Source organism: Lissotriton vulgaris, chromosome 10 (genome assembly GCF_964263255.1).
Source record: "Lissotriton vulgaris chromosome 10, aLisVul1.2, whole genome shotgun sequence".
In the NCBI taxonomy this organism is placed as follows: domain Eukaryota; kingdom Metazoa; phylum Chordata; class Amphibia; order Caudata; family Salamandridae; genus Lissotriton; species Lissotriton vulgaris.
The window spans coordinates 714,999,453-715,022,027 of record NC_141698.1 but is presented as its reverse complement, the minus strand read 5'-3'; the positions used below and the strand labels follow the sequence as shown (position 1 = coordinate 715,022,027).

Here is a 22,575-nt window from a genome sequence, read left to right as displayed (position 1 = left end):
GGTATAGATTTTGCTTGCTTTCTTGGCTGTTCTTTAAAATCATACAGAAAGCATTCTTGTTCCATGTCTATATGGAAGCGCTTTGTAGCCCGCTCCATGAGAAGGTGGAATCCACCCACGCCCACTGGTGGTGAATCAGAGGTAGCCAGAGGAGATGGAGAAGGAGTTTGCACTTGGTAATCATCCCACTCCGACATCATGGACCTGTCATCAACCTCTCCTTCCTCTCTTTCTTCTTCGTCAGAAGAATGTTGTTCGTCCGGCTGGTTGGACGGTATAGGAGGAGGAGGAGACCTTGGAGGTCTGAAGTCTGGTAAAGGCATTACCACCGCAGGTGTATGAGGCATAGAGCCTGTAGATTCTGATGGCGGGAAACGCCTGTAATAGTCGTCCAGCATGCATTGAAGATTGGTGAGCAATGCAATTGGCACCTGAGCTGCAGGGACATTTGTTACCTGTGATGTCATTAGTTCAGGTGAATGTTGATCATCTTGGTCGTCCTCTTGATACTTTATGTTCAGTTCGGAAGGACTTGTCGTCGCTCCAAAGGTTTCTTCAATGACTGACTCCTCCTGACTGTCTACAGAGTCAAGAAGCTTGTCTGGAACCTGCAGAGGTACCCTTTGCGGTGAAATATGCAGAGGTGATAACTGTTCCAAGGTTGAACCACGTCTCTGGAGTAAAGACGGTTTTGGCGCAAAACCGTCGACAGAAAAGCCGTAGACGGCGACCACACTTGCAGAGTGGTAAAAGAGGATAGCTGTGGCGTCGACGGTGGGTCCACCAAAGGACTCGATGACCTGGATTTGGCTTTAGACGACGACGATGGTGTCTTCGTCAACGGTGTGGTACTCGTCAACGAGCCCGTCGACTGTAGTTTCTTCCTCGGCGGAAGAGCAAGCGTCGGCGATGATGTCGTCGACGGATCTTCTTCAGAGTAGCCGTCGACGAGATAGGTCTAACAGTGACATAGACCATCGTCGGCGATGAAGACGCCGTCGACATAATCATCTGTGGTTTAGGAGATGAAAAAGTTATCGTCGACGAAGGAGTCGACGACAGCGTCGTCGACGACAGGGGCTGAATCGGAGGTAAAATCTTCTCAGATGTCTGAGGTAACTTTTTGGTGGATCTTCTCGGGGGCGTAGATGTACCACCTTTCTCCTAAACAGGGGGAGTAGCCTTAGATGTGGAAGGCCACTCAGACCCCTTAGTTGGTAGTTGTTTCTTAGCAACTTTAGCCCCAGGAGAAGTTAACACCTCAGCAGCAGCTCTCTTCCTAGAGGCTGAAGTAGACCCAGAGGCAATACTGCCTACCTCAGAAGCAGGATAATCCGAATCCTTAAGCTTTTGTAGGCACAAAAGCAGGCGGCCCTCTCTGTCCCTGAGGGTCTTCTGGGGGAAGGTTCTACAGATCTTGCAGTCCTTTACTTGATGTTCAGGATAAAGGCAATAAATGCACTTCTTGTGGGGATCTTCTTTAAAAAGCCGGAGCTTACCACAAGAGTCACGAGGTCTGAATAAAGATTTCTTGGAAGACATCTTCAAAACACTAGATTCCAGAAGGAAAATAGAGAAGTACTGAGCAGAGCTCAGGGAGACTCCCTTCACACGACGTGCGGTAGAAAATCTGACAGCCTGAGCCTCTGGGGGGAACCTTCTGGTGGGTGGTGTCGCCTGATTGGCTGTAGTTTGGACTATACAAAATGACTAGGATAGTCATGACTGTGGAAGTTTTTTCCCCTGTAGCTTAGGCTACTTTACTTCCTGGTTGGGATTTACTGTTTTTTCCTATGTTATTATGGCATATTATTGCTTTTTTATGTACCGTGGGACTCCCACTCCGACGACGAAGAATGATTCAGGCATGTGAATCTATGAAAGACACTCCTAATACTGGAGAACAAGGAAATACACAGGGGACGGGAGACTCGCAGGGAGATCCCCAGGACTCCAATTCGTGACGATGGGACAGTATCGGCTGATCGAGCATTGACCTGGTGGCTGTGGAGCACGCAAGTTGGACACCCCCCTCCTGCTTGTTTTGTTCTTTGGGATTGATTGTAATTGTGTTTTTTACCTGCTTGTGCCTCTGCTCATATATGTTTTTCTTTAGAGGTCTAGAGCGGGTTCTTCTGTTTCGGGGGTTGAGACGGGATGGGCGACAGACCTTCACCTGGACAGGGTTTCCTTGCCTTTAGTATGGCGGTAGAACTCAAAGGGAGGGGGGGGTGGGGTGGGGGAGGGCAAGGGGTGGTTAGGCAAGGTTATTAGGGAGTGGAGGGAGGGCAGTGTTGGATAGGGGTTGGGGGGAGTTTACTGTTATCTTTTCAAAGCATGTCACAGATAGAAGAGTTCCATACACCTCTATACTGCACACCCGAAACCGACTGATGCAGCAGCAAGCTAGGTCCGATGTTTCCTTAGGTGGTGGAATACCCAGGGGCTTCTACACAAGATAATGCCACAGCCAGAATCCTTACGTGGAATGTGAACGGCCTAGGTAATAAGATAAAAAGGGGGTTGGTCATGGCCTTAGTTAAGAGGGCGGCCCCGGACATAGTCCTGCTGCAAGAAACACACTTACAAGGCACGAGATGCAGATTTTTGGCGAGGGGTCAGTACAAGATGCATGGTACACGTCAGGATCCAGAGGGGTTGCCATACTGCTTAAGAAGAAAACAAGTTACTTACCTGTAACTTTGGTTCCCCAGTATTGGTAACTTTCATAGATTCCCATGCTTTGTATCATTCCCCGTCGTCGGAATGGGAGCCTCGGTAAATAGAAAATACCATAGTAGTAAGCACAAAGTGAAAAAATAGGCCTAGGCCTCATCTCATTTTGTAGCTTATCCACCTCTTTTTGTAAAATAGACCAAACTTCTGCAGTAGCCAATCAGAGCAGCCTCACCTCATAGAACCTTCCTGAGAGAAGCTCAGAGCCTCAGATTTTCGTAGCCGTTGTGAACAGCTATTTTGCATATCAATAAGACTGAGCTTTCCCAGGGGAGGCGGGTGGGCGCATGGGAATCTATGAAAGTTACCAATACTGGGGAACCAAAGTTACAGGTAAGTAACTTGTTTTCTTGCCCCAGTATTGGAACTTTCATAGATTCCCATGCTTTGTATCAGAGTAACCAGCAGTACATAGGAAAACATATTTTGCAATCTGTGAAACTGAAAATGTCACACGTTTCTGACAAGAAAATTAGATACACCTTAGAATAATAAAGCATGACAATAACACAGTAATACAAAATATGCAAACAGGAAGGCGGGATAGAAAGGAAAGCTCACCGACTTATTGGAAAAGGTTCCTCAAAACCGCCTGTCCCACTGCCGCATCCTCTTTCACAGAAGAATCCAAGCAGTAGTGGCGAGTGAAGGTGTGGACACTGCTCCATGTCGCTGCTCTACATATGTCCTTGATAGGGACGCCTGCGAATAGAGCTGTCGATGAAGCCATTGATCTTGTAGAGTGAGCACGAACTGCTCGCTGTAGTGGTTTTCCAGCCGCCTGGTGGCAAAAATGTATAGCACTTGAAATCCAGCGGGAAATACAAGCTTTAGAAACTGGGTACCCCTTGCGAGGAGCACTGAAAGAAACAAAAAGCTGTGAAGATTTTCTGAACGGTTTTGTCCGTTCCAGGTAGAATTTCAGGCATCTGTGGATGTCCAAAGAGTGCAAAGTTCTTTCCGCGGGTGTGGAAGGCTGTGGAAAGAATGGTTTCAAGACCACTGGCTCATTAAGGTGGAATTCTGAAGGCACCTTCGGGATAAATTTAGGATTTGTCCTTTGGATAAGAACATTATTCCTGAATTGTAGAAAGGGTTCTTCAATTGTGAAAGCTTGGAGCTCACTTACTCTTCTAGCCGATGTCAGGGCCAAGAGAAGAGCCAGTTTCCACGAGAGAAATTTGAGGTCAGATTTATGAACAGGCTCAAAAGGGGCTTTCATGAGATATGACAAGACTAGATTCAAATGCCAGGCCGGTGGAGGTGGCCGGACTGGAGGAAAGACCCTGAATAAACCCTTCAGAAATTGTTTGATAATTCTTGCTGACCATAGGGAAGGACCAGAAGATGAACGTCTGAATCTAGAAATGGCCGCTAAATGTACTTTCACAGAAGATGGAGCCAATCCATCCGTATTTCCGTATTCTGGCGGTTGATCTTTGGAATTCCCTTCCTGTTCACATCCGTGCCCTAAACAGCCTCACTCTTTTTAGACGCGCCATCAAAACTCACCTGTTTGCCTCTGTTAGTTGATTCTTCTGCTTTCAGCTTTGACCTGTTATGTTGTGGTATCTGATCAGGCGCCAGGACGCCCCTTCGCTGGGGCAGCTGTGCGCCAAATAAAAGTTATTAACATAACAATAAAAAAAGTTATTATTAACAATCCAGATTTGGCCAGAGAAAGTATGTAAGGCAAGAGCTGGTGCGGAGCAGAAGTATATGGGTGCAAACCTTCCTTCCGACACCAAACACAGAATCTCTTCCACTTAGCCCGATAGGTCTTGTTGGTACTAGGCGCCCGGGCCTGGGCCAAAATGTCTCTACATTCTCCTGAGAGATTTAAACCTTGGAATTCTCGGAACTCAGGAGCCACGCTGTCAATCGCAGAGACTTCAAGTCCGGATGTAGAACTTTTCCGTGAGACATTGTTAACAGTGTTGGAACAGGATGCAGGAGAACTGGCTGGTCCTGGGAGAGGAGGAGAAGTTCCGAGTACCAGAACTGTCTGGGCCATGCTGGAGCGATCAGAATCATCCTGCACGGTTCCACCTTGAGCTTGCTGATCAACCTCGGGATTAGCGGAATGGGAGGAAAGGCGTAAACAAAGGCGCCGGACCAAGCAATCAAAAGCGCATTCCCCAAGGATCCCCGATGGGGAACCCTGCTTGCGAAGGACTGGCATTTGGCGTTCTGGGGAGTTGCAAACAGGTCGATGGATGGTGTCCCCCATCGTGCAAAGAGCTCCTCCAGAACGGTCTGATCCAGTTCCCACTCGTGAGAGACAGTCCTTTGGCGACTCAAAGCGTCTGCCCTGACATTGAGTGTCCCCGCTAGATGTTCCGCTGAGAGGGAGATCTTGTTTTGGATCACCCAATTCCAAAGTGTCTGGGCTTCCTTGGAGAGGGTGGAGGGTCTTGTTCCGCCCTGTTTGTTTATGTAGTGCATGGCTGTGGTGTTGTCCGTACGAACCAGCACTGCACGGTTGCGTATCCTCGGAAGAAAAGCCTGTAAAGCTAGACGGACAGCGAGAAGCTCCAGAAGGTTGATGTGGAACTTGACCTGGACTGGACTCCAATGGCCGCTGACCTTTAACTCTTGGAGGACCGCTCCCCATCCCTCCATGGAAGCATCCGTCGTCAAAACAATGGGAGATGGTGGAAGTCGGAACGATAGACCCCTGGAAAGATTGTCCTTCAGCGACCACCAGCCGCTTGCCTTTCTCATTTCCGGGGTAACGACAATCCTGTCGTCGAAGGATCCAGTGACCTGACGCCATTGTTTGTCCAATTGTTCCTGCAGTGGACGCATTCTGAGCCTGCAGTGAGGAACTAATGGTATGCAGGATGAAATCGATCCTAGAAGCGATTTGTACCTGCGAACTGTCAGTGTCTTTCGAGATTGAAGAAGCCGGGCTGAACAAATCAGTTTGCTTTGGCGCTCCTCCGATGGAAAATCTAGGCAACTCTCTGTGTTTAGGATGGCCCCCAAGAACCTCGCTGTCTTGGAGGGGCATAGAACAGATTTTTCCTTGTTGAGTCGAAGACCTAGTTGTTCGAAGAGTTCTTTGCATGATGTGACTGCCTTGGACGCCTCTAGGGCAGACGGAGCTTTTAGCAGCCAATCGTCCAGATATGGAAAAAACCTGTATAGCTTGTCTCCTGAGAAAGGCTGCTACTGGAGCCAGAATCTTTGTGAAGATCCGCGGAGCGGACCAGAGACCAAACGGCAGTACTTTGAATTGAAAGTGGCTCTTGCCCACTGTAAATCGAAGATATTGCCTGTGAGCTGGATGAATAGGAACGTGGAAGTAAGCGTCTTCCAAATCGAGGGTCGCCATGTAGTCCCCCTGGATTGAGAAGGCGGAGGATGTCCTGAAGAGTGACCATCCTGAAGGACAACTTTACGAGATAAGTGTTGAGCTGCCGTAGATCTAAAATTGGACGCCACCTGTCCCTTGTCTTCCAAACCAGGAAGAACCTGGAATAGAACCCTTTCCCCTTCTGAGAAAGGGGTACAGGCTCTACCGCCCCCTTGGTGAAGAGTTGATGGGCTTCGAGACGTAGGAGTTTGAGATGTTTGGGAGGAAAGGCGTCTGGCGCTCTTGTTGGAGGAAGGTCTTGAAACTCCAACGTGTGTCCTTCCTTGACTATCTGTAGGACCCACTGATCTGATGTGATGATCATCCAGTTGTGTAGGCAATGGGCAATCCTGCCCCCCACTGGTGTTAATGAGGGAACAGGAACAGCGGAAAGAGCCACCTGGCCGCTATTGTTTCCTGGTGTTGTCTCTCCTTTGCTGCCCTTGACGTCCTTTAGGCTGCTGGCGAGAGAAAGAACCCCTCTGAGAGTGCTGAGGTTTATATGTCTGGCTAGATTGTGAGCCAGAAGAGTAGCGACTGATTTCCTCCTCGATAAGAGGTGAATCCTCTACCTCTTGCTCCCCTGAAGGGTACTTTGCGATACTGCAATGATCCTAAGGACTTGGCTGTATCGGTGTCCTTCTTTATGCCCTGCAGGGCGTCATCGACGTGCTTGCCAAACAGCATTTCTCCGTCGTATGGCAGGTCCAACATTTTATTCTGCACTTCCTGCCTGAACCATGTGGCCTTCAACCACCCTTGGCGTCGCAGAACAGCCGAACCGGCAAGTGCTCGAAATGCGGTGGTCGCTATATCCATTGCCACATCAATGACCTCCGAAGAGGCCCGCTCCCCCTCAAGCAAAATCTTCTTCGCTTCTTCCTTAGATGAATCCTGCAATTCCTCCACAAATGGAGCAAGGTCGCACCACATCTGGCGATCATAACGTCCAAGAATTGCTAAAGCATTGGCTGTCCTAACCAGAAGACTGGCCATAGCTGAAAATCTTTTGCCTACATTGTCTACATGTTTTGTTTACATTGTCTAGGCGCCTGCCCTCCTTATCTGGTGGTGTAGTTAGTGGCGTGGATGGATTTTTAGATTTGCTTTGGGCGGCTTGAGAAATGACCGAGTCCGGTCTTGGTTGGCCAAGCAGACATGCAGGACTGCCATCTGGTGCCTTGTACTTTTTCTCTAGTCTTGGTAGCACCGGGAAGACTGTGGCCGGGTTATGCATAGCCTTCAAACCCTCAGACCAGACATGCTCAATAATTGGTATGGACCGTACTGATTTTTTGAACGGTTCCTTAAAGTCATATAAGAAACATTCTGATTGAACCGTGGTCACTGGGAGACCAAATCTTTTGGAAGCCATCAGGTTGTGGAATCCTCCAACGTCCGCTGGAGGCGAGGAAGCGTTGTCTGGATCTGCGATGTCTGGATCCCTCGGGTCAGTCGGATTCCAATCCGCCTGTCGATCCTGATCAGGATCCACTTGTCGATCCGCATCAGAAGAAGCAGTGTCATTATCAGTATCATGCACTTGCACCACCTCTTGCAAGCGCTCTTCAGGCGCAGTGGTTCGTTCTTTTGGAGGCAAAGAGTGGTCTGCCACAGGTTGCAATGATAGAGGCGGAGGTGTCCTAGGACGCGCTTGTTGAGATTCCTGAGGAGTAGGGAACCGTTTCCGGTAGTCCTGCAACATAAGTTGTAGATCCGCAATCAGACTGGACGGCATCGCCACCATCCCTTCTTGTACCTGACGCGGAGGTTGCTGCAAAGGCATCTGCCTAGCAGGAGCGCGCTCTTCCTCATAGTAATGTTCCGTAATATAGTGCTGTTGTTCCATCTCTCCTTCCTCAGAACTAACATCCTGAACCTTAACTTGTAGGTCAGAAGGACTATATGCTTGTCCAAAGTCACTAAAAGTCTCTTCATCAGAGTCGCCATCTAACAGAAGATTAGGTGGAAATTTCTGAACCTGTCGCGGAGACGTAATCTCTGGCGTAATTAGCTTCTTCTTGCGTGAAAAAACAATTTTTTCTGATGATTCTGTCGTCGACGACATCGTCGACGAGGTCGTCGTCGTCGACAACAACTCTCTATGGGACTGCGTCGACGGTGGAAGCGCCGACGAAGCGATTGATCTCGTCGTCGAGGATTGCGTCGTCGACGAACAGAAACTCAGCGTCGACGATGGTAGGAGCGTCGATGGGGTCGTCGACGAACTCGTCGTCAGTAACATGGTAACTGGCGTTGTCGACACCGTCGTAGTCGACGTCGTCCTCGTCGTCGTCATCGCCGTCGATGCCAACTTTGCGGTCATCGTCGTCGACGTGGAGATTGTGATCTTCGTCGACGACGAGCAGGATTCAGGAGCTTTGAAAACTGTCGACGGTGCAGGCGTCGTCGACGAGCCCGTCGACGAGGCAACTTTAACAGAGCTGTCCTTTTTTACCGTCGTCGTCGACGTACCTGAGATTTTAATCGTCGACGACCTCTGTTTCTTGTCCGAACAGACTTCCTGAACTGAAGTTGAAGGTTTCTTGACCCCTTTATCCTTCTCAGAGTGAGGTGAAGAGATAGTTGTAGACTTTTTCACCTTCTGTGAGGGTTGTGATTCCTCAGGCTTACCCTGCCTCTCCTTTTCACCGTGGTGAGGAGATTTTAGGGAAGCAGGCCTGTCAGACCTATCAGAGGTCCCTGGTAAGGCCTTGTGAAGGGACTCGCCTGAAGTAGAAGGGGGAGACCTACCCCTCTTCTGAGACTTCTTAGATGATACCATAGACGAGGAGCCCTCACTGTCCGAAGACACAATGTCCTTACGGTCCTTCATCTTCTGAAGCCATGTGAGGAGACGTCCTTCCCTGTCCCTCAAGGTCTTCGCTGAGAAGGTCCTGCAAATGGGGCAGCCTGTAGGTTTGTGGTCCGGATACAGGCAGTATATACAGTCCACATGTTTGTCATCGACAAACAACCTCTTTTTGGAGCAGGTGGCACAGGCTCTAAAAAGGGCTTTTTTCTCCTTGTCAGACATGTCGAAAAGAAATCCAAGTTGTAGAAAAAGTAGTTAGAAAAACTGAAGAAAATGAGCAGAGCTCACTGGAGACTCCCTTGCACAACGTGCGGTAGAAAATCTGAGGCTCTGAGCTTCTCTCAGGAAGGTTCTATGAGGTGAGGCTGCTCTGATTGGCTACTGCAGAAGTTTGGTCTCTTTTACAAAAAGAGGTGGATAAGCTACAAAATGAGATGATGCCTAGGCCTAATTTTTCACTTTGTGCTTACTACTATGGTATTTTCTATTTACCGAGGCTCCCATTCCGACGACGGGGAATGATACAAAGCATGGGAATCTATGAAAGTTCCAATACTGGGGCAAGTCCCCCCTTTTACTATGACACGTACATGGACGGACCCCCAGGGTATCTATGTGGGGATCAAGGGAACATGGAAACACCAGAAGATCACAGTAGTCTCTGTCTACGCACCACACAAACTCCAGGCTAGAACCCTGGAGGGGGTCACTGACATCCTTTTAAATACGCCAAACACGCTGCAAGTGGTGGGGGGTGATTTCAATGATGTTATGTATGTCCTCTTGGATAGGTCAGGTGACCGGACGGACCCTCAGGCACTGTCCCCCTTGGCAAGGTTCATTGACACGTTAGGGCTGACGGACGTTTGGAGATGGCTCCACCCGGATGCTCGAACTTACTCTTATTTCTTCGGGGCACATAAGGCGTTTTCTAGGCTGGACTACGTCTTCTTTCCCCGACATGCTCTTAGCACTGAGGATCATGCAGAATATCAGGCACCGGGAGTCTCGGACCACGCACCACTTTTGGTGACAACAGGATCGAGGCGTAGCTCAGGAGGTAGGACCTGGCGACTGATGGCATGGGATCTCCAGAACAAGGACCTGCTGCAGGGACTTAGGGCTGATGCGAAGGTTTACTTTGCCGAGAACTTGGGATCGGTGCAGTCAGGGGTGACAGTGTGGGAAGCCTTTCAGGCACTCATGCGCGATAGGGCCCAGAATAGGCTAGCGTGGGAGAAGAGGAGAGTACAGGGTGAGCTAGAGGACCTGGAGAAGCCCGTCTTAGAACTCGAACAGCGTTACGTAGCGGATAAAACGACACAGTCCCTCAGACTACTACTAGACGCACAACAGGCTCTGGCGACGGAGGAGGCCAAGACGCAGGCACAGGCGACCTTGCATAGGTTGTATGACGTGGGAGATAAGTCTGGGAAATTATTGGCGTGGCTAGGTCGTAAAGAGCAGGATGCAAGATGGGTGGAACAGGTGTTGGACGCACAGGTTCATATCAAGCGGACGGATGTTCAGATAGCGCACGCATTTGCGGGGTATTATGGACAGTTCTACGAGGCTAGGGACCTGGGCTCGTTAGCGGTGGTAGGGCGATACCTGGAGACCGTTGAGACCCCCGTCTTAACGGAAGAAGATCAGGCCAGTCTAGAGGAGGAGATAACGGTTGAGGAGCTCGGAGAGGCCCTGGCGAGGCTTCGCCCAGGGAAATCTCCTGGCCCGAACGGTTTCCCCGCAGAATATTTAAAAAAACATGGCGGACCTACTCACTAATCATTTACTGGCATTGTTCGCGGGGGCTGTTCAGGAGGGCGCGCTGCCGCCGGATTTACGTATGGCCACAATTGTACCTATCTATAAACAGGGTAAGCCACCAGAGGAGTGTGCGTCCTACTGACCCATATCACTTCTGAATGTGGAGGTTAAACTCCTGGCGACGATTCTGGCGCAGGGATTGAGACACATGATTCCGGACCGGATACACTTGGACCAGACGGGCTTTCTGCCCGACAGGGCAACCAGACTAAATCTAAGGAGGTCACATACTGGCTGATGGAGGTAGGTGACCGTGAGGAGCCCCATGTGTTTTTGTCGCTGAACGCAGAGAAAGCTTTCGATGCGGTACATTGGCCCTTCCTCGAGGGAGTATTGCTGAAGTTTGGTTTCGGACCGAAGTTTAGGAAGTGGGTTAACCTCCTCTACATTGACTCACGAGCAAGGGTCAAGATTAATGGGACGCTGTTGGAAGACTTCCCCATATGGAGGGGGACCCGGCAGGGGTGCCCTCTGTCTCCGCTACTATTTGCCCTTACCATATACATACTGGTGTGTGAGATAAGGGAAGAGAGTGGGATCACAGGGTTTAAGATAGACCGGGGCGATGTAGACAAGGAAAAAATCTCACTTTATGCGGACGACATCCTCCTATATGTCACCCACCCAGAGGTTTTGATACCGCGTCTATTCACTCTGTTGGGCCGATATGGCTCCCACTCAGGATACAAGATAAACTGGCATAAGTCTGTCCTGTACAGCCCCAGGGGAGAGAGTATGGGATCTACTTTGTCGGTCGCACTCCGGGTAACGGCAGAGGGGTTTACATACCTGGGGGTATTTGTAAAGAAAGACCGCTCAAACTCGTATCAGAGGAACATTCAGCGGGTCCTCGCAAATTTTGCTGGTGACGCTGCCAGATGGAAGACCCTCCCCTTTACGATTCTAGGTCGGGCGGCAATGTTCAAAATGATAACTTTGCAGAGGTTCTTGTACGCCCTCCAAAACGAGTACTTTCCCCTCCCCCGACAAGTTTTCAAAGAGATCAACGGAGAACTCCGGGCATTGCTTTGGCTGGGAAAGCAGCCCAGGATAGCCCTTGAGACTCTACAGAGGAATCAGTACAACGGGGGATCTCCTTGCCGAACATTGAGGCATATTACTGGGCTGAACATCTAGCGCCAATAAACGATTGGCTACACGCCCCAGCGGATCACCCAACTTATAGACTGGAGAGGGGGAAAATGATGCACCAAACGTATTTGCACTACTTATATGGAGGGAGGGGAAAAGAAAGGCTACTCTCGGCAACCCGTGTGACCGTGGAGTTGTGGGAGAGGGCAACTCAGAGAATTAGGTGGGATCATAAACTGACAAAACAAACCCCGTTATGGCATTGTACTTGGCTCAAGGAACTACATAAATGAAAAGGTTTCAAGCGATGGGGCGACATAGGTGTCTCTGTTTTGGGGGACCTGCTAAAAAGGGGAGTCCTGAAGTCCTTCCAGTCTTTACGAGTGGAGTACAGACTACATAATGCGCAATATTTGAAGTTTGCGCAGGTGCGCCATGCTTGGAACGCTGAAGGGGCACTCATGAGTCCGCTACCGGAGTATGCACCGTTGGAGGGCCGACTCCTACAGAACACGTCCCGACTAAGCTAGTTTCCCTGACCTACAGGACTTTGAGTAATAATATACCAGACGGTTTGGTGAAATTGAAAGAGATATGGGAATTGGAACTGGGGGAAATGGAAACACTTGACTGGGAGACCGCCCTGATGCACCCCAGGGAAGTCGCAATAAAGTCCCGGCTTCGACTTATCCAATTTAAAATCCCACACAGAGTTTATTACGATAGACACCGATTACATCGGATGGGGTGGGTCTCTGACTCTGCTTGTCTGAGATGTGGGCATGATTAGGGAAACTTTCACCATACCATCTGGATCTCTTGTGTTATCCAGGGTTACTGGACAGAGATACTAGGGGGACTAAGCGACATTCTGGAACCAACCCTCCCGATGGAGCCTAGATTGGTTCTACTGGGCATAGCTACCGAGGTAGATCTGAATCGTCCACTTTTGATTTTCCTCTCGCTGGCTTTGGTGGTCGCCAAGAGGGATGTGGCTCGGTCTTGGGGCGCACCTGCACCCCCGCGAATAGAGGAGTGGAGAAAAGGTATGGACATATACATGGTAGGGGAGCGGGTCACATATATAGCCAGGGGCTGCCCCAAGAAGTTTAATAGTGTGTGGGAGAAATGGAGAAGATACCATGGCCTAGACGGGGGACTAAAATAGAGTTAAGGATGGATCTTCATGATGTACCGATGTAAGGGGTGGAAGTTATGGACATCTAAGTGCTACACAGACGTAGTTGGCAAGGCCTTGTATCCAAGAGTATTGTTTGGCTATGTAACATTCGGGGGAAGAAGGGTGGAGGGAGGTGGGGGGTTAGGGTGTGGTGGAAGGCCTTATGTGAGATGCTTGTTATGTTTTGTCAGTGTTAAAAATGCAAATAAACATAATTAAAAAAAAAAAAAAAGATCAAGGCACAAGATTAGCCTAAATAAAATCACTTACCTGTGAATGATTTGCTGTGGTGTTGCAATTTGTTTGCTGCAGATGAATTTGGCCAAGCTGGTGCTTCTGCATTAATGCCAGTTGCAGTAAATGTTGCTGGTACTGTTCAATTGTAAATGCTACATAAAAGTACATAAAAAGATAAAATAATTGCAGGATGAGTTACTTGTTTTTTTTGTCAAGCTTGACAAGATTATTCTAGCCTTTTGTTGAACTCATGAAAGGTAAAAACAGAAGAAAGCAGCAGAATCATTCATTAAAAAATATGCTCTATGAAAAAATAAAAAAATAACTAAGATAACGTTACCTTTGGTAAAATTATATCAGATTAATATGCATCTTCTTACCAGTTCCTAACGAACAAGTTACTTACCTTCGGTAACGATATATCTGTAAGAAACATTAGTTAGTGTTAGATTCCTTACCTTAGAATATCCCCAGGCGTCAGTCTGGATCCGGAAACTTTTGCGTAGCAGTACCCCTGCGCGTCGGTAGGCGTCGTCTGCAGGCGTCCCCTGCGGCTCCGCGTCCGTCGTTGGCGTCGTGCGCCGTGATGACGTCGCTGGAGTATATAGACGCCGCCTCAGCGCGCTGACGTCAGTTCTTTGCACACAGCATTTCCGCGCCAGGAGACGCAGAGCCATGAGAGAACCAACACTGGTGCCATGTAAAACTAGGGCCCTGAAAGGGATGACCTTAACCCTAGGTATCAGTTCGCAGAACGGGGAGGATGGGTGGGTTCGGTAAGGAATCTAACACTAACTAATGTTTCTTACAGATATATCGTTACCGAAGGTAAGTAACTTGTTCATCTGAAAGAAACACGTTAGTGTTAGATTCCTTACCTTAGAATACATACCCCAGCAATACCAACCCCGGTGGTGGGTCTGCGAACCAATACAATACTACACCAGAAAGTCCTGGAGGACAGAACGGCCAAAGAAGCCATCCCTCCGAACTTGACTGTCCAGGCAGTAGTGCCTCGCAAATGTGTGCAGCGAGGCCCACGTAGCCGCTTGGCAAATGTCCTGCAAGGGGACTCCCCGGCCCAGGGCAGTAGTAGCCGCCGTGGCCCGAGTGGAATGGGCCCTCAGCCCAACAGGAGGCTCCTTCCGAGCCAAAGAGTAGCACGCTTTGATGCAGAGGACGACCCATCGAGAGATGGTTCGTTTACAAACCGCCCGTCCCTTCTTCGCACCCACGTAGCCAACAAACAGTTGGTCATCCACCCGGAACTGGCGTGTGCGATCCATGTAGAATGAAAGCGCACGTTTTGGGTCCAGACGGTGGAGCCGCTCTTCATCCTTTGAAGGATGCGGAGGCGGGAAGAAGGAAGGGGGGGTGATGGACTGCCCGATGTGAAAGGCCGAAACAACCTTGGGCAGGAAAGAAGGTCTAGTCCTCAGAACCACCTTATCAGGATGAATGGACAGGAAAGGAGGTTGGACAGAAAGAGCCTGGAGCTCACTCACTCTCCTGGCAGAGGTGATGGCAACCAGGAAAGCCGTCTTTAAAGTCAGGAGACGGAGAGGACAAGAATGAAGGGGCTCAAAGGGAGCACACATCAGGAAGGTCAGAACCAGGTTCAAATCCCACTGAGGCATCACAAACGGAACAGGTGGAAACATGTGAGTGACGCCTTTTAAGAACCGAGTTACAATCGGGGATTTGAACAAAGAAGGCTGATCAGGAAGCCTCAAAAAGGCTGAAAGGGCAGAAAGGTAACCCTTGATAGTGCCCAGAGCAGAGCCCTGCTGGGCAAGAGAAAGAAGACTAGCTCTAGAATGGATTAATCTGACACGGTTATGGTAGATTAATATTAGTTATGTAGCGACTCAGTATTTTGCCGGGTGGCAATGGCACCTCGTGGGTGTCTTTTGAAAGCCCTCACCCACCAACCTAGTTGGTGGCATGCTTCATCATCGGGCCCACCCAGTGACACCTAGCGTGTCCCGGGTGTGCTTCGACGCCTGATTACAGCGGAGCAGGTATGTCACTGTGTGTGCGGTGTGAGGTGCTAAGGTAAGTGAAGTTAAAACGGCTTTCATCAGGACAATAAATATGTGTGGGTTAAAATTAGGATTTCTGGCCAGCACAGCGTGGGACCTGTTGTGCCTCCTTCGCAGAACCGGTGCTGGCCAGAAATCCTGGCTTCACCCTGCCACTTCAATAACCTTGGAGCTATCAACAAGCATTGAAAGCGTGATCTTGAGAAGGGAATCCCCCCTCTCACAGCTAGATACACTTTAGGGCGTGTAGACACATAGACCACACTACACAACCCCTAATTTTAACCCACACATATTTATTGTCCTGATGAAAGCCAGATTAATATAAGGCACTGGCTGAAACATGTTGACTACTCAAGGACGTAGGAGGTCGTAACCCGCCTCTAACGTCCCACAGCCTTATTTTTAACCGCTGGCAGAGGCCCTTTTAATAAAGTATCCTTACCCCAGGGACCATCTGCCAAGCCGTTTTAACTTCACTTACCTTAGCACCTCACACCGCACACACAGTGACATACCTGCTCCGCTGTAATCAGGCGTCGAAGCACACCCGGGACACGCTAGGTGTCACTGGGTGGGCCCGATGATGAAGCATGCCACCAACTAGGTTGGTGGGTGAGGGCTTTCAAAAGACACCCACGAGGTGCCATTGCCACCCGGCAAAATACTGAGTCGCTACATAACTAATATTAATCTACCATAACCGTGTCAGATTAATCCATTCTAGAGCTAGTCTCCTATTGATACCAATACATATAAACCGGGGATCTGGACTAGCTTTCTGGTCCTCTCTCTCCCTCTTGATTCTCGCCAAGAGAAAGAAGAAACAGAAGAACCTCCGAAAGAGGGGCAGAGAGAGGATCCACAGCCTTTGCTGTGCACCATGCCACAAATCTGTTCCACCGACAGGCGTATACCGACTTAGTGGAGGGACGCCTGGCTGCCAGAATAACATCACAGACTTCAGGAGGCAAGTCAAATGGCCTCAACTGCCGCCGCTCAATCTCCAAGCATGGAGGTGGAGACTGAACAGGTTCGGGTGGAGGACCGTCCCCTGCTGCTGCGACAGAAGGTCCTCCTGAAGGGGCAGGCGGATCGGGGGACCGACTGACATGCTGAGTAGCTCGGGATACCAGTATCTTCGAGCCCAGTCCGGAGCCACAAGGATAACTTGGGCCCGGTCGCGCCTGATCTTCTTCAGCACTCTGGGCAGAAGTGGTATAGGCGGAAAGGCGTATAACAGACCGCAACTTTACTCGCGCCGAAAGGCGTCGCCGTGCGAGTGCCGTCTTGGAAACTCCAACGCGCAGAACTGATGACATTGCGCGTTCTCTTCTGTGGCGAATAGATCTAACCAAGGCTCTCCCCATTGCAGAAAGATGCCTTGCGCCACGTCCGAGTTCAGACGCCATTCGTGATCCATCGAGCACCGACGGCTGAGTTCGTCCGCCCTGGCGTTCAGAGAACCTGCCAGGTGTTGAACCGTCAGAGTCACGCCCTGACGTTCCAGCCATTGCCAGAGGCGCAGAGCCTCCTGGCAAAGGGTCCACGACCCCACTCCGCCCTGTTTGTTGCAGTACCACATGGCGGTGGTGTTGTCGGTGAACACCTGCACTACACTCCCGTTGACAAAGGGGAGGAATGCCTTCAGTGCCAGACGAATCGCCCGCAGCTCCAACAGGTTGATATGGAGCCGGGACTCCGCCGGAGACCAGATGCCTCTGATCTCTGCCTCTCCCAAGTGGCCACCCCAGCCCTGGAGGGACGCGTCCGTCACGACAACGTGCTCCGGTTGGGGAAGGGAGAGGGACTTGCCCCTGACCCAATCGCGGTTCGTAAGCCACCACTGCAGTTGTCTCGCAGTGCCCTCCGAGATCAAGACGTGGTCGGACAAGTTGCCCTGATGCTGGGCCCACTGAAACTTCAGGTCCCACTGCAGAGCCCGCATCCGCCACCGGGCGTGATGCACCAGAAGGATGCAGGAAGCCATCAGTCCCAGCAGCCGCAGCGTCAACCTGACCGAAACCCGGGATAACGGCTGAAAGATGGGAATCAAAGCCTGAATATCCCGAACCCGCCGTTCCGGAGGATAAACCCGAAACTGCGCCGAGTCCAGAACCGCTCCGATGAAAAGGAGCTTTTGAGAGGGACACAGGTGTGATTTCGGCACATTGATGGAGAACCCCAGGTCGTGCAAGAGGTCTGCCATCATCTGAAGGTGGTGGACGACTGTCTGGGGCGAGCCCGCCTTCAACAACCAGTCGTCTAGGTAGGGGAAGACTGAAACCCCTAACCTGCGCAGATGGGCTGCGACCACCGCCATCACCTTTGTGAACATCCGTGGGGCGCTGGTAAGGCCGAAGGGAAGCACGATAAACTGAAAGTGCTCCAGGCCTACCGTGAACCGCAGGTAACGCCGGTGGGCCGGCAGGACGGGGATGCGAAAATAGGCGTCCTGCAAGTCCAACGCTACCATCCAGTCTTGTGGGTCTAGAGCAGGCAAGACCTGAGCTAACGTCAACATCTTGAACTTCTCCTTCCGGAGGAAGCCGTTGACGTTCCTTAGATCCAAGATAGGACGTAGGCCCCCCTTGTCCTTCTTGGGCACCAGAAAGTAGTGGGAATAACAACCACGCCCTACTTCTGGCCCAGGAACGCGCTCGATGGCCCCCTTGGCCAAGAGGGCCGTAACTTCCTCCTGCAGAAGTGTCAAGTGGTCCCCCGACACACGGTGGTTCTGCGGTGGCATGGCTGGAGGAGAGGTCTCGAAGGGGAGGGAGTAGCCCCTTCGGACAATTTGCAGCACCCACCTGTCCGAAGTGATCGTGCGCCAGTGAGCGTGGTGATGGCGAACCCTGCCACCCACTGGCGTCACATGGGGCCGAAAGCACGGACTAGGAGGATTTTGAGGCAGATGCTGCGGGGGAAGGTGTGGTCTGACCCCGCCGTTGTCCCCGACCGCCGCCACGGCGGTTTCCACGGCCGCCACCGCGTTGAAAGGATTGTTGCGGCGCGTGGCTGGCAGCACGTGTGGGGGCGCCCCTTCCTTGGCCACGAAAGGGACGAAACGAACCCGTTTGCTGACGCTGGGTCGAGAGACCCAAGGACTTGGCCGTGACCCTGGAGTCCTTGAAGCGTTCCAGCGCGTGGTCCGCCTTGTCACCGAACAGGTGACAGCCATCAAACGGCATGTCCATCAGTGTATTCTGGACATCAGTCGAAAAGTTGGCGGATCTCAGCCAGGCGTGGCGACGAATCGCCACTGTCGTTGACATAGCTCTGCCCAGCGAGTCGGTCGTATCAAGACCAAACCGTATCGAATATTTCGCTGCATCTCGGCCCTCAGCCACAGCCTGACCGAGTTTAGCCCGCACCTCCATGGGGCATTCTGGCAGCAGTTCCGCGACTGTATCCCACACAGAGTGGGTGTAGCGGCCCAAGAGGCAAGCAGTGTTGCAAGACTGCAGGCCCAAACTAATGGACAAGAAGACCTTCTTGCCAAACTGATCATACCTCTTGGATTCCCGGTCGGGCGGGGCCGACGGGAATGCGGACTGGGAGGTCGAGGCCTGGATCACCAGACTCTCAGGAGTGGGGTGGGTAGACAGGAACTTGGGGTCGTCCGGACAAGGACGGTGGCGCCTGGCCACGTTCCGATCAACAGGCGCACCTGAAGCGGGCCTGGACCACGTGCCCAACAGAACGTCTGACAAGGCTTCATTAAACGGCAGTAGTGGCTCCTGTGGGCATGACTGCGGTTTGAAGACCTCAGTGAGGATGTTAGGCCTCACGGCCGCGACGGGGAGCTCAAGGTGTAAGGCCTTGGCAGCCCTCATCAGCACCACTGAATATGCAGCTCCCTCCACCGATGCCACGGTTGGAGGAGAGATCAAACCAGGGTTAGGAGAGTCGTCCAAACCACTGGCATCCCCCAAGTCACCTGTCCAGTCCGGGTCATACTGGCACTCGCGTGACAGAGGGTCCTCGGACCCCTCCCAACCTTCACCGAACTCTTCATCTTCTCCGTATTCGGAGTCAACGATGTAGACCGGCCCCGCGTCCGGCGTCGGTGAAGGTAAGGGGACGGCGCCGCCCGGAGCCGGCGCCGGAGCCCCAGTGCCGCCCGAAGCCGGCACCGAGGAACCGGCGTCGCCGGGGGCAACCCCGATGGGATCGGCGCCGGGTTGGATGGACGTCCATCCGGCGTCGACCCCGAAGGCCCTAGCGGCGCCGGGATCGGCGCCGCCGGCGGCGCCGGAGTCGGAGCATCCGACGGCGTCGAGGTAGGGTCAGCTGAACCGCTAGGGCCCCCGGACGGGTTCACTGGGCCCGTAGGCGCCGTGGAACCCGCCGGAGGAGATAGAGGCGTTCCTCATGGCCATGAGGGCCCTATCTCCTCAGGCGTCGCACCGTGCCCAGGGACCTGAGGGTATGGGGCAGGCCGCGCCGGCGACTCTCGCAGAGCCGCGGGGTTGGGGTCACCCGAACCCCCGGCCGCATCGCGCGAGCGTCGGGGGGAGTCGGGGGTACGATGACGACGCCCCGACTTCTTGTGCTTCTTACCTGACGAGGATGACGAGTGGTGTCGACTTCCGGAACGCTCGGCGCGGCTCCTCGACCGCTCCCTCGAACGCTCTCTCGACCTCCGGCCGGACCGGGACCGCTCCCGGTCCCGACGTGGGGCCGACACCCGGAGCTCCAGTAGCTTGCGGGACCGCTCCCGTCTAGCCTTGTTGGTAAGGGCCCGGCAGTCGACGCAGGAGTCCACGTCGTGGTCGGGGCCCAGACACCGGAGACAGAGGCGGTGATGGTCTGTGACCGACATCGTGCGCTCACAGTCATCACAGTGCTTGAACCCAGGCATCCTAACAGGCACAAAGTGATAACAATTCGAAAAAACTTGGTCAAAGACCGGAGTACTGCTCTTCAGATCTGCGTCCACTGGCGCGGAAAAAAGAAGAACTGACGTCAGCGCGCGGAGGCGGCGTCTATATACTCCAGCGACGTCATCACGGCGCACGACGCCAACGACGGACGCGGAGCCGCAGGGGACGCCTGCAGACGACGCCTACCGACGCGCAGGGGTACTGCTACGCAAAAGTTTCCGGATCCAGACTGACGCCTGGGGATATTCTAAGGTAAGGAATCTAACACTAACGTGTTTCTTTCAGATGTGAATCATTTGAAATGTCAGATTGGAGTTGGAAATAATCCTAAACAGTAGTTGCTTGCCTTTGCTGCCAGGACACAAAGCTTCAGTTATCATGAACACCCAATAATCAGTCACAAGCACTGGGAACATCTGCTAATTTTTCCAAATCCCATCAGTGTCACAGTCGAAGACAATGGACCAAGTAACAGCTAAAAGTTCCCTCCAGTCAGAAGTGGAGCAGTTAGAGGAAGAGAAGGAATCTGAGGGAAGATGCATAGCCATCAGTAGAATAAGTTACTTACCTTTGGTAATGCTCTTTCTAGTGGATATTGATTCCTCACGTTTTAAATATTTCCTAGTGCAAGACTGAATCTGGAGATTTTTAGTTCCATGCACCAGTAATTGGCACCATATAGGGCTGCATTGACTTTCCACTGCCCTTGAAGAACAAGTTACTTACCTTCGGTAACGATATATCTGTAAGAAACATTAGTTAATATCCCCAGGCGTCAGACTGGATCCAGAAAGTTTTCGTCAGCAGTACCCCTGCGCGCCGGTAGGAGTCATCTGCGGCTCCGCGTCCGTCGGCGGCGTCGTGATCGCCGGGATGACGTCGTTGGAATACTTAGACGCTGCCCTCGCACGCTGACGTCAGTTCTCTACATAGCTTTTTGCGTCAGGAACGCAGAGCCATGCAAGAACCCGAGACTGGTGCCATGAAACTAGGGCCCTCAAAGGGAGATACCTCAACCCTAGATATCGGTTCGCAGAACGGGGAGGATGGGTGGGGTGGTAAGGAATCTAACTAATATTTCTTACAGATATATCGTTACCGAAGGTAAGTAACTTGTTCATCTGAAAGAAACATGTTAGTTAGATTCCATACCTTAGAATAGATACCGCAGCAATACCAACCCCGGTAGTTGGCCTGGGAACCAAGATCACACGAGGAAGACCTGGAGAACAGAACGGCCAAAAAAGCCATCTCTCCGGACTTGAATGTCCAGGCAGTAGTGCTTGGCAAACGTGTGCAGCGAGGCCCACGTAGCTGCCTGACAAATGTCCTGCAAAGGGACTCCCCGACCGAGGGCAGTAGAAGCCGCCGTGGCCCGAGTGGAATGGGAGCGCAGCCCCACAGGAGGCTCCTTTTTAGCCAAGGAATAACAGACCTTGATGCATGTGATCTGGTCCAGTTGTCACCCCCGCCAGGACTGTGCCCCACTGAAACCTTACCGCTGTCTGGGGCACCACGCCCAAGTACTTTCCACCAACCCCCTCAGGTCCGTAACATTGCCGGAGCGAAAACCATGACCCACAGTTCCCCGCCCCTCTCTCTATTCCAGGAGCCAATCAGCGACCCGCAGCAACCGGAAGCACTTCGCCGTGACCCCGGAAGTCCCACCCCGGAGGCAGCGGCAGAACAAGCGAAAAGCGGAAGCAACATCGAGGACGTCGTCGGAGCATTGTGGCAGGATACTCAGACTGGTGTTGGAGAGCGAGAAGAGGAACAACCCGAAGAAGACGAGTGGTCGGAGGACTGGTGGAGTCCTTAAGGAGGTGGCTGAAGAGCGGCTGTGGCTCACTGGAGATCTACGGTGGACCGCGTGAGTAGCGTAAACCTCCCCGTGAGCACGCTAGGTGCTCAGTGTACATACTGTATAGATCTCTTACCCTTAGGCACTTATCACGTATTAGAAACACTGTGAATATGGTAAAGCACTCTCACCATAAGACGCCCTTCTTCCCGTCACGTTCACCCGGACACCCTTGCTATATTCTAGTTCTTTAAAACCATCCGTTCCTTCCTCCTCCCTGTACCTCCCTCCCTCACTACTCGTTCTTTTCTGTCCCACTCACGTCCCGGTGTCGGTGACGGCATACGTACTGAGTCCCTGATCGGACTAACGGTCCCTTCTTTCTCTTGTTGCCCTCCGAGGTACCTCCCCAGCAACGGAGACATAGCCCAGCCGTGGACCATTCAAGCGGAGGCTAGCCGACCCGGAAGAACTACCCGACTCAGCTGGAATACTCTGTACTACATCTTCTGTTGACTCTTGTAACAATAAAACCCCACTATAGCCCACTACATTCGGCCTCCTTGCCTGATTTTCCGGCCCGCGACACCCCTACGACCAC

At 51.9% G+C, this 22,575-nt stretch overlaps 1 protein-coding gene across 2 annotated transcripts in view; it reads right to left on the bottom strand.

Annotated features, from left to right (window-relative positions):
• Positions 1-22,575, bottom strand: part of EPC1 (enhancer of polycomb 1) — a 1,373,110-nt gene that overhangs the window by 231,082 nt on the left and 1,119,453 nt on the right. For both annotated transcript variants that reach the window (XM_086941549.1, XM_086941548.1), the window contains exon 11: positions 13,279-13,397. In XM_086941549.1, coding sequence (XP_086797675.1) covers positions 13,279-13,397 — 119 coding nt within the window. The remainder of the gene's footprint in view (positions 1-13,278; positions 13,398-22,575) is intronic.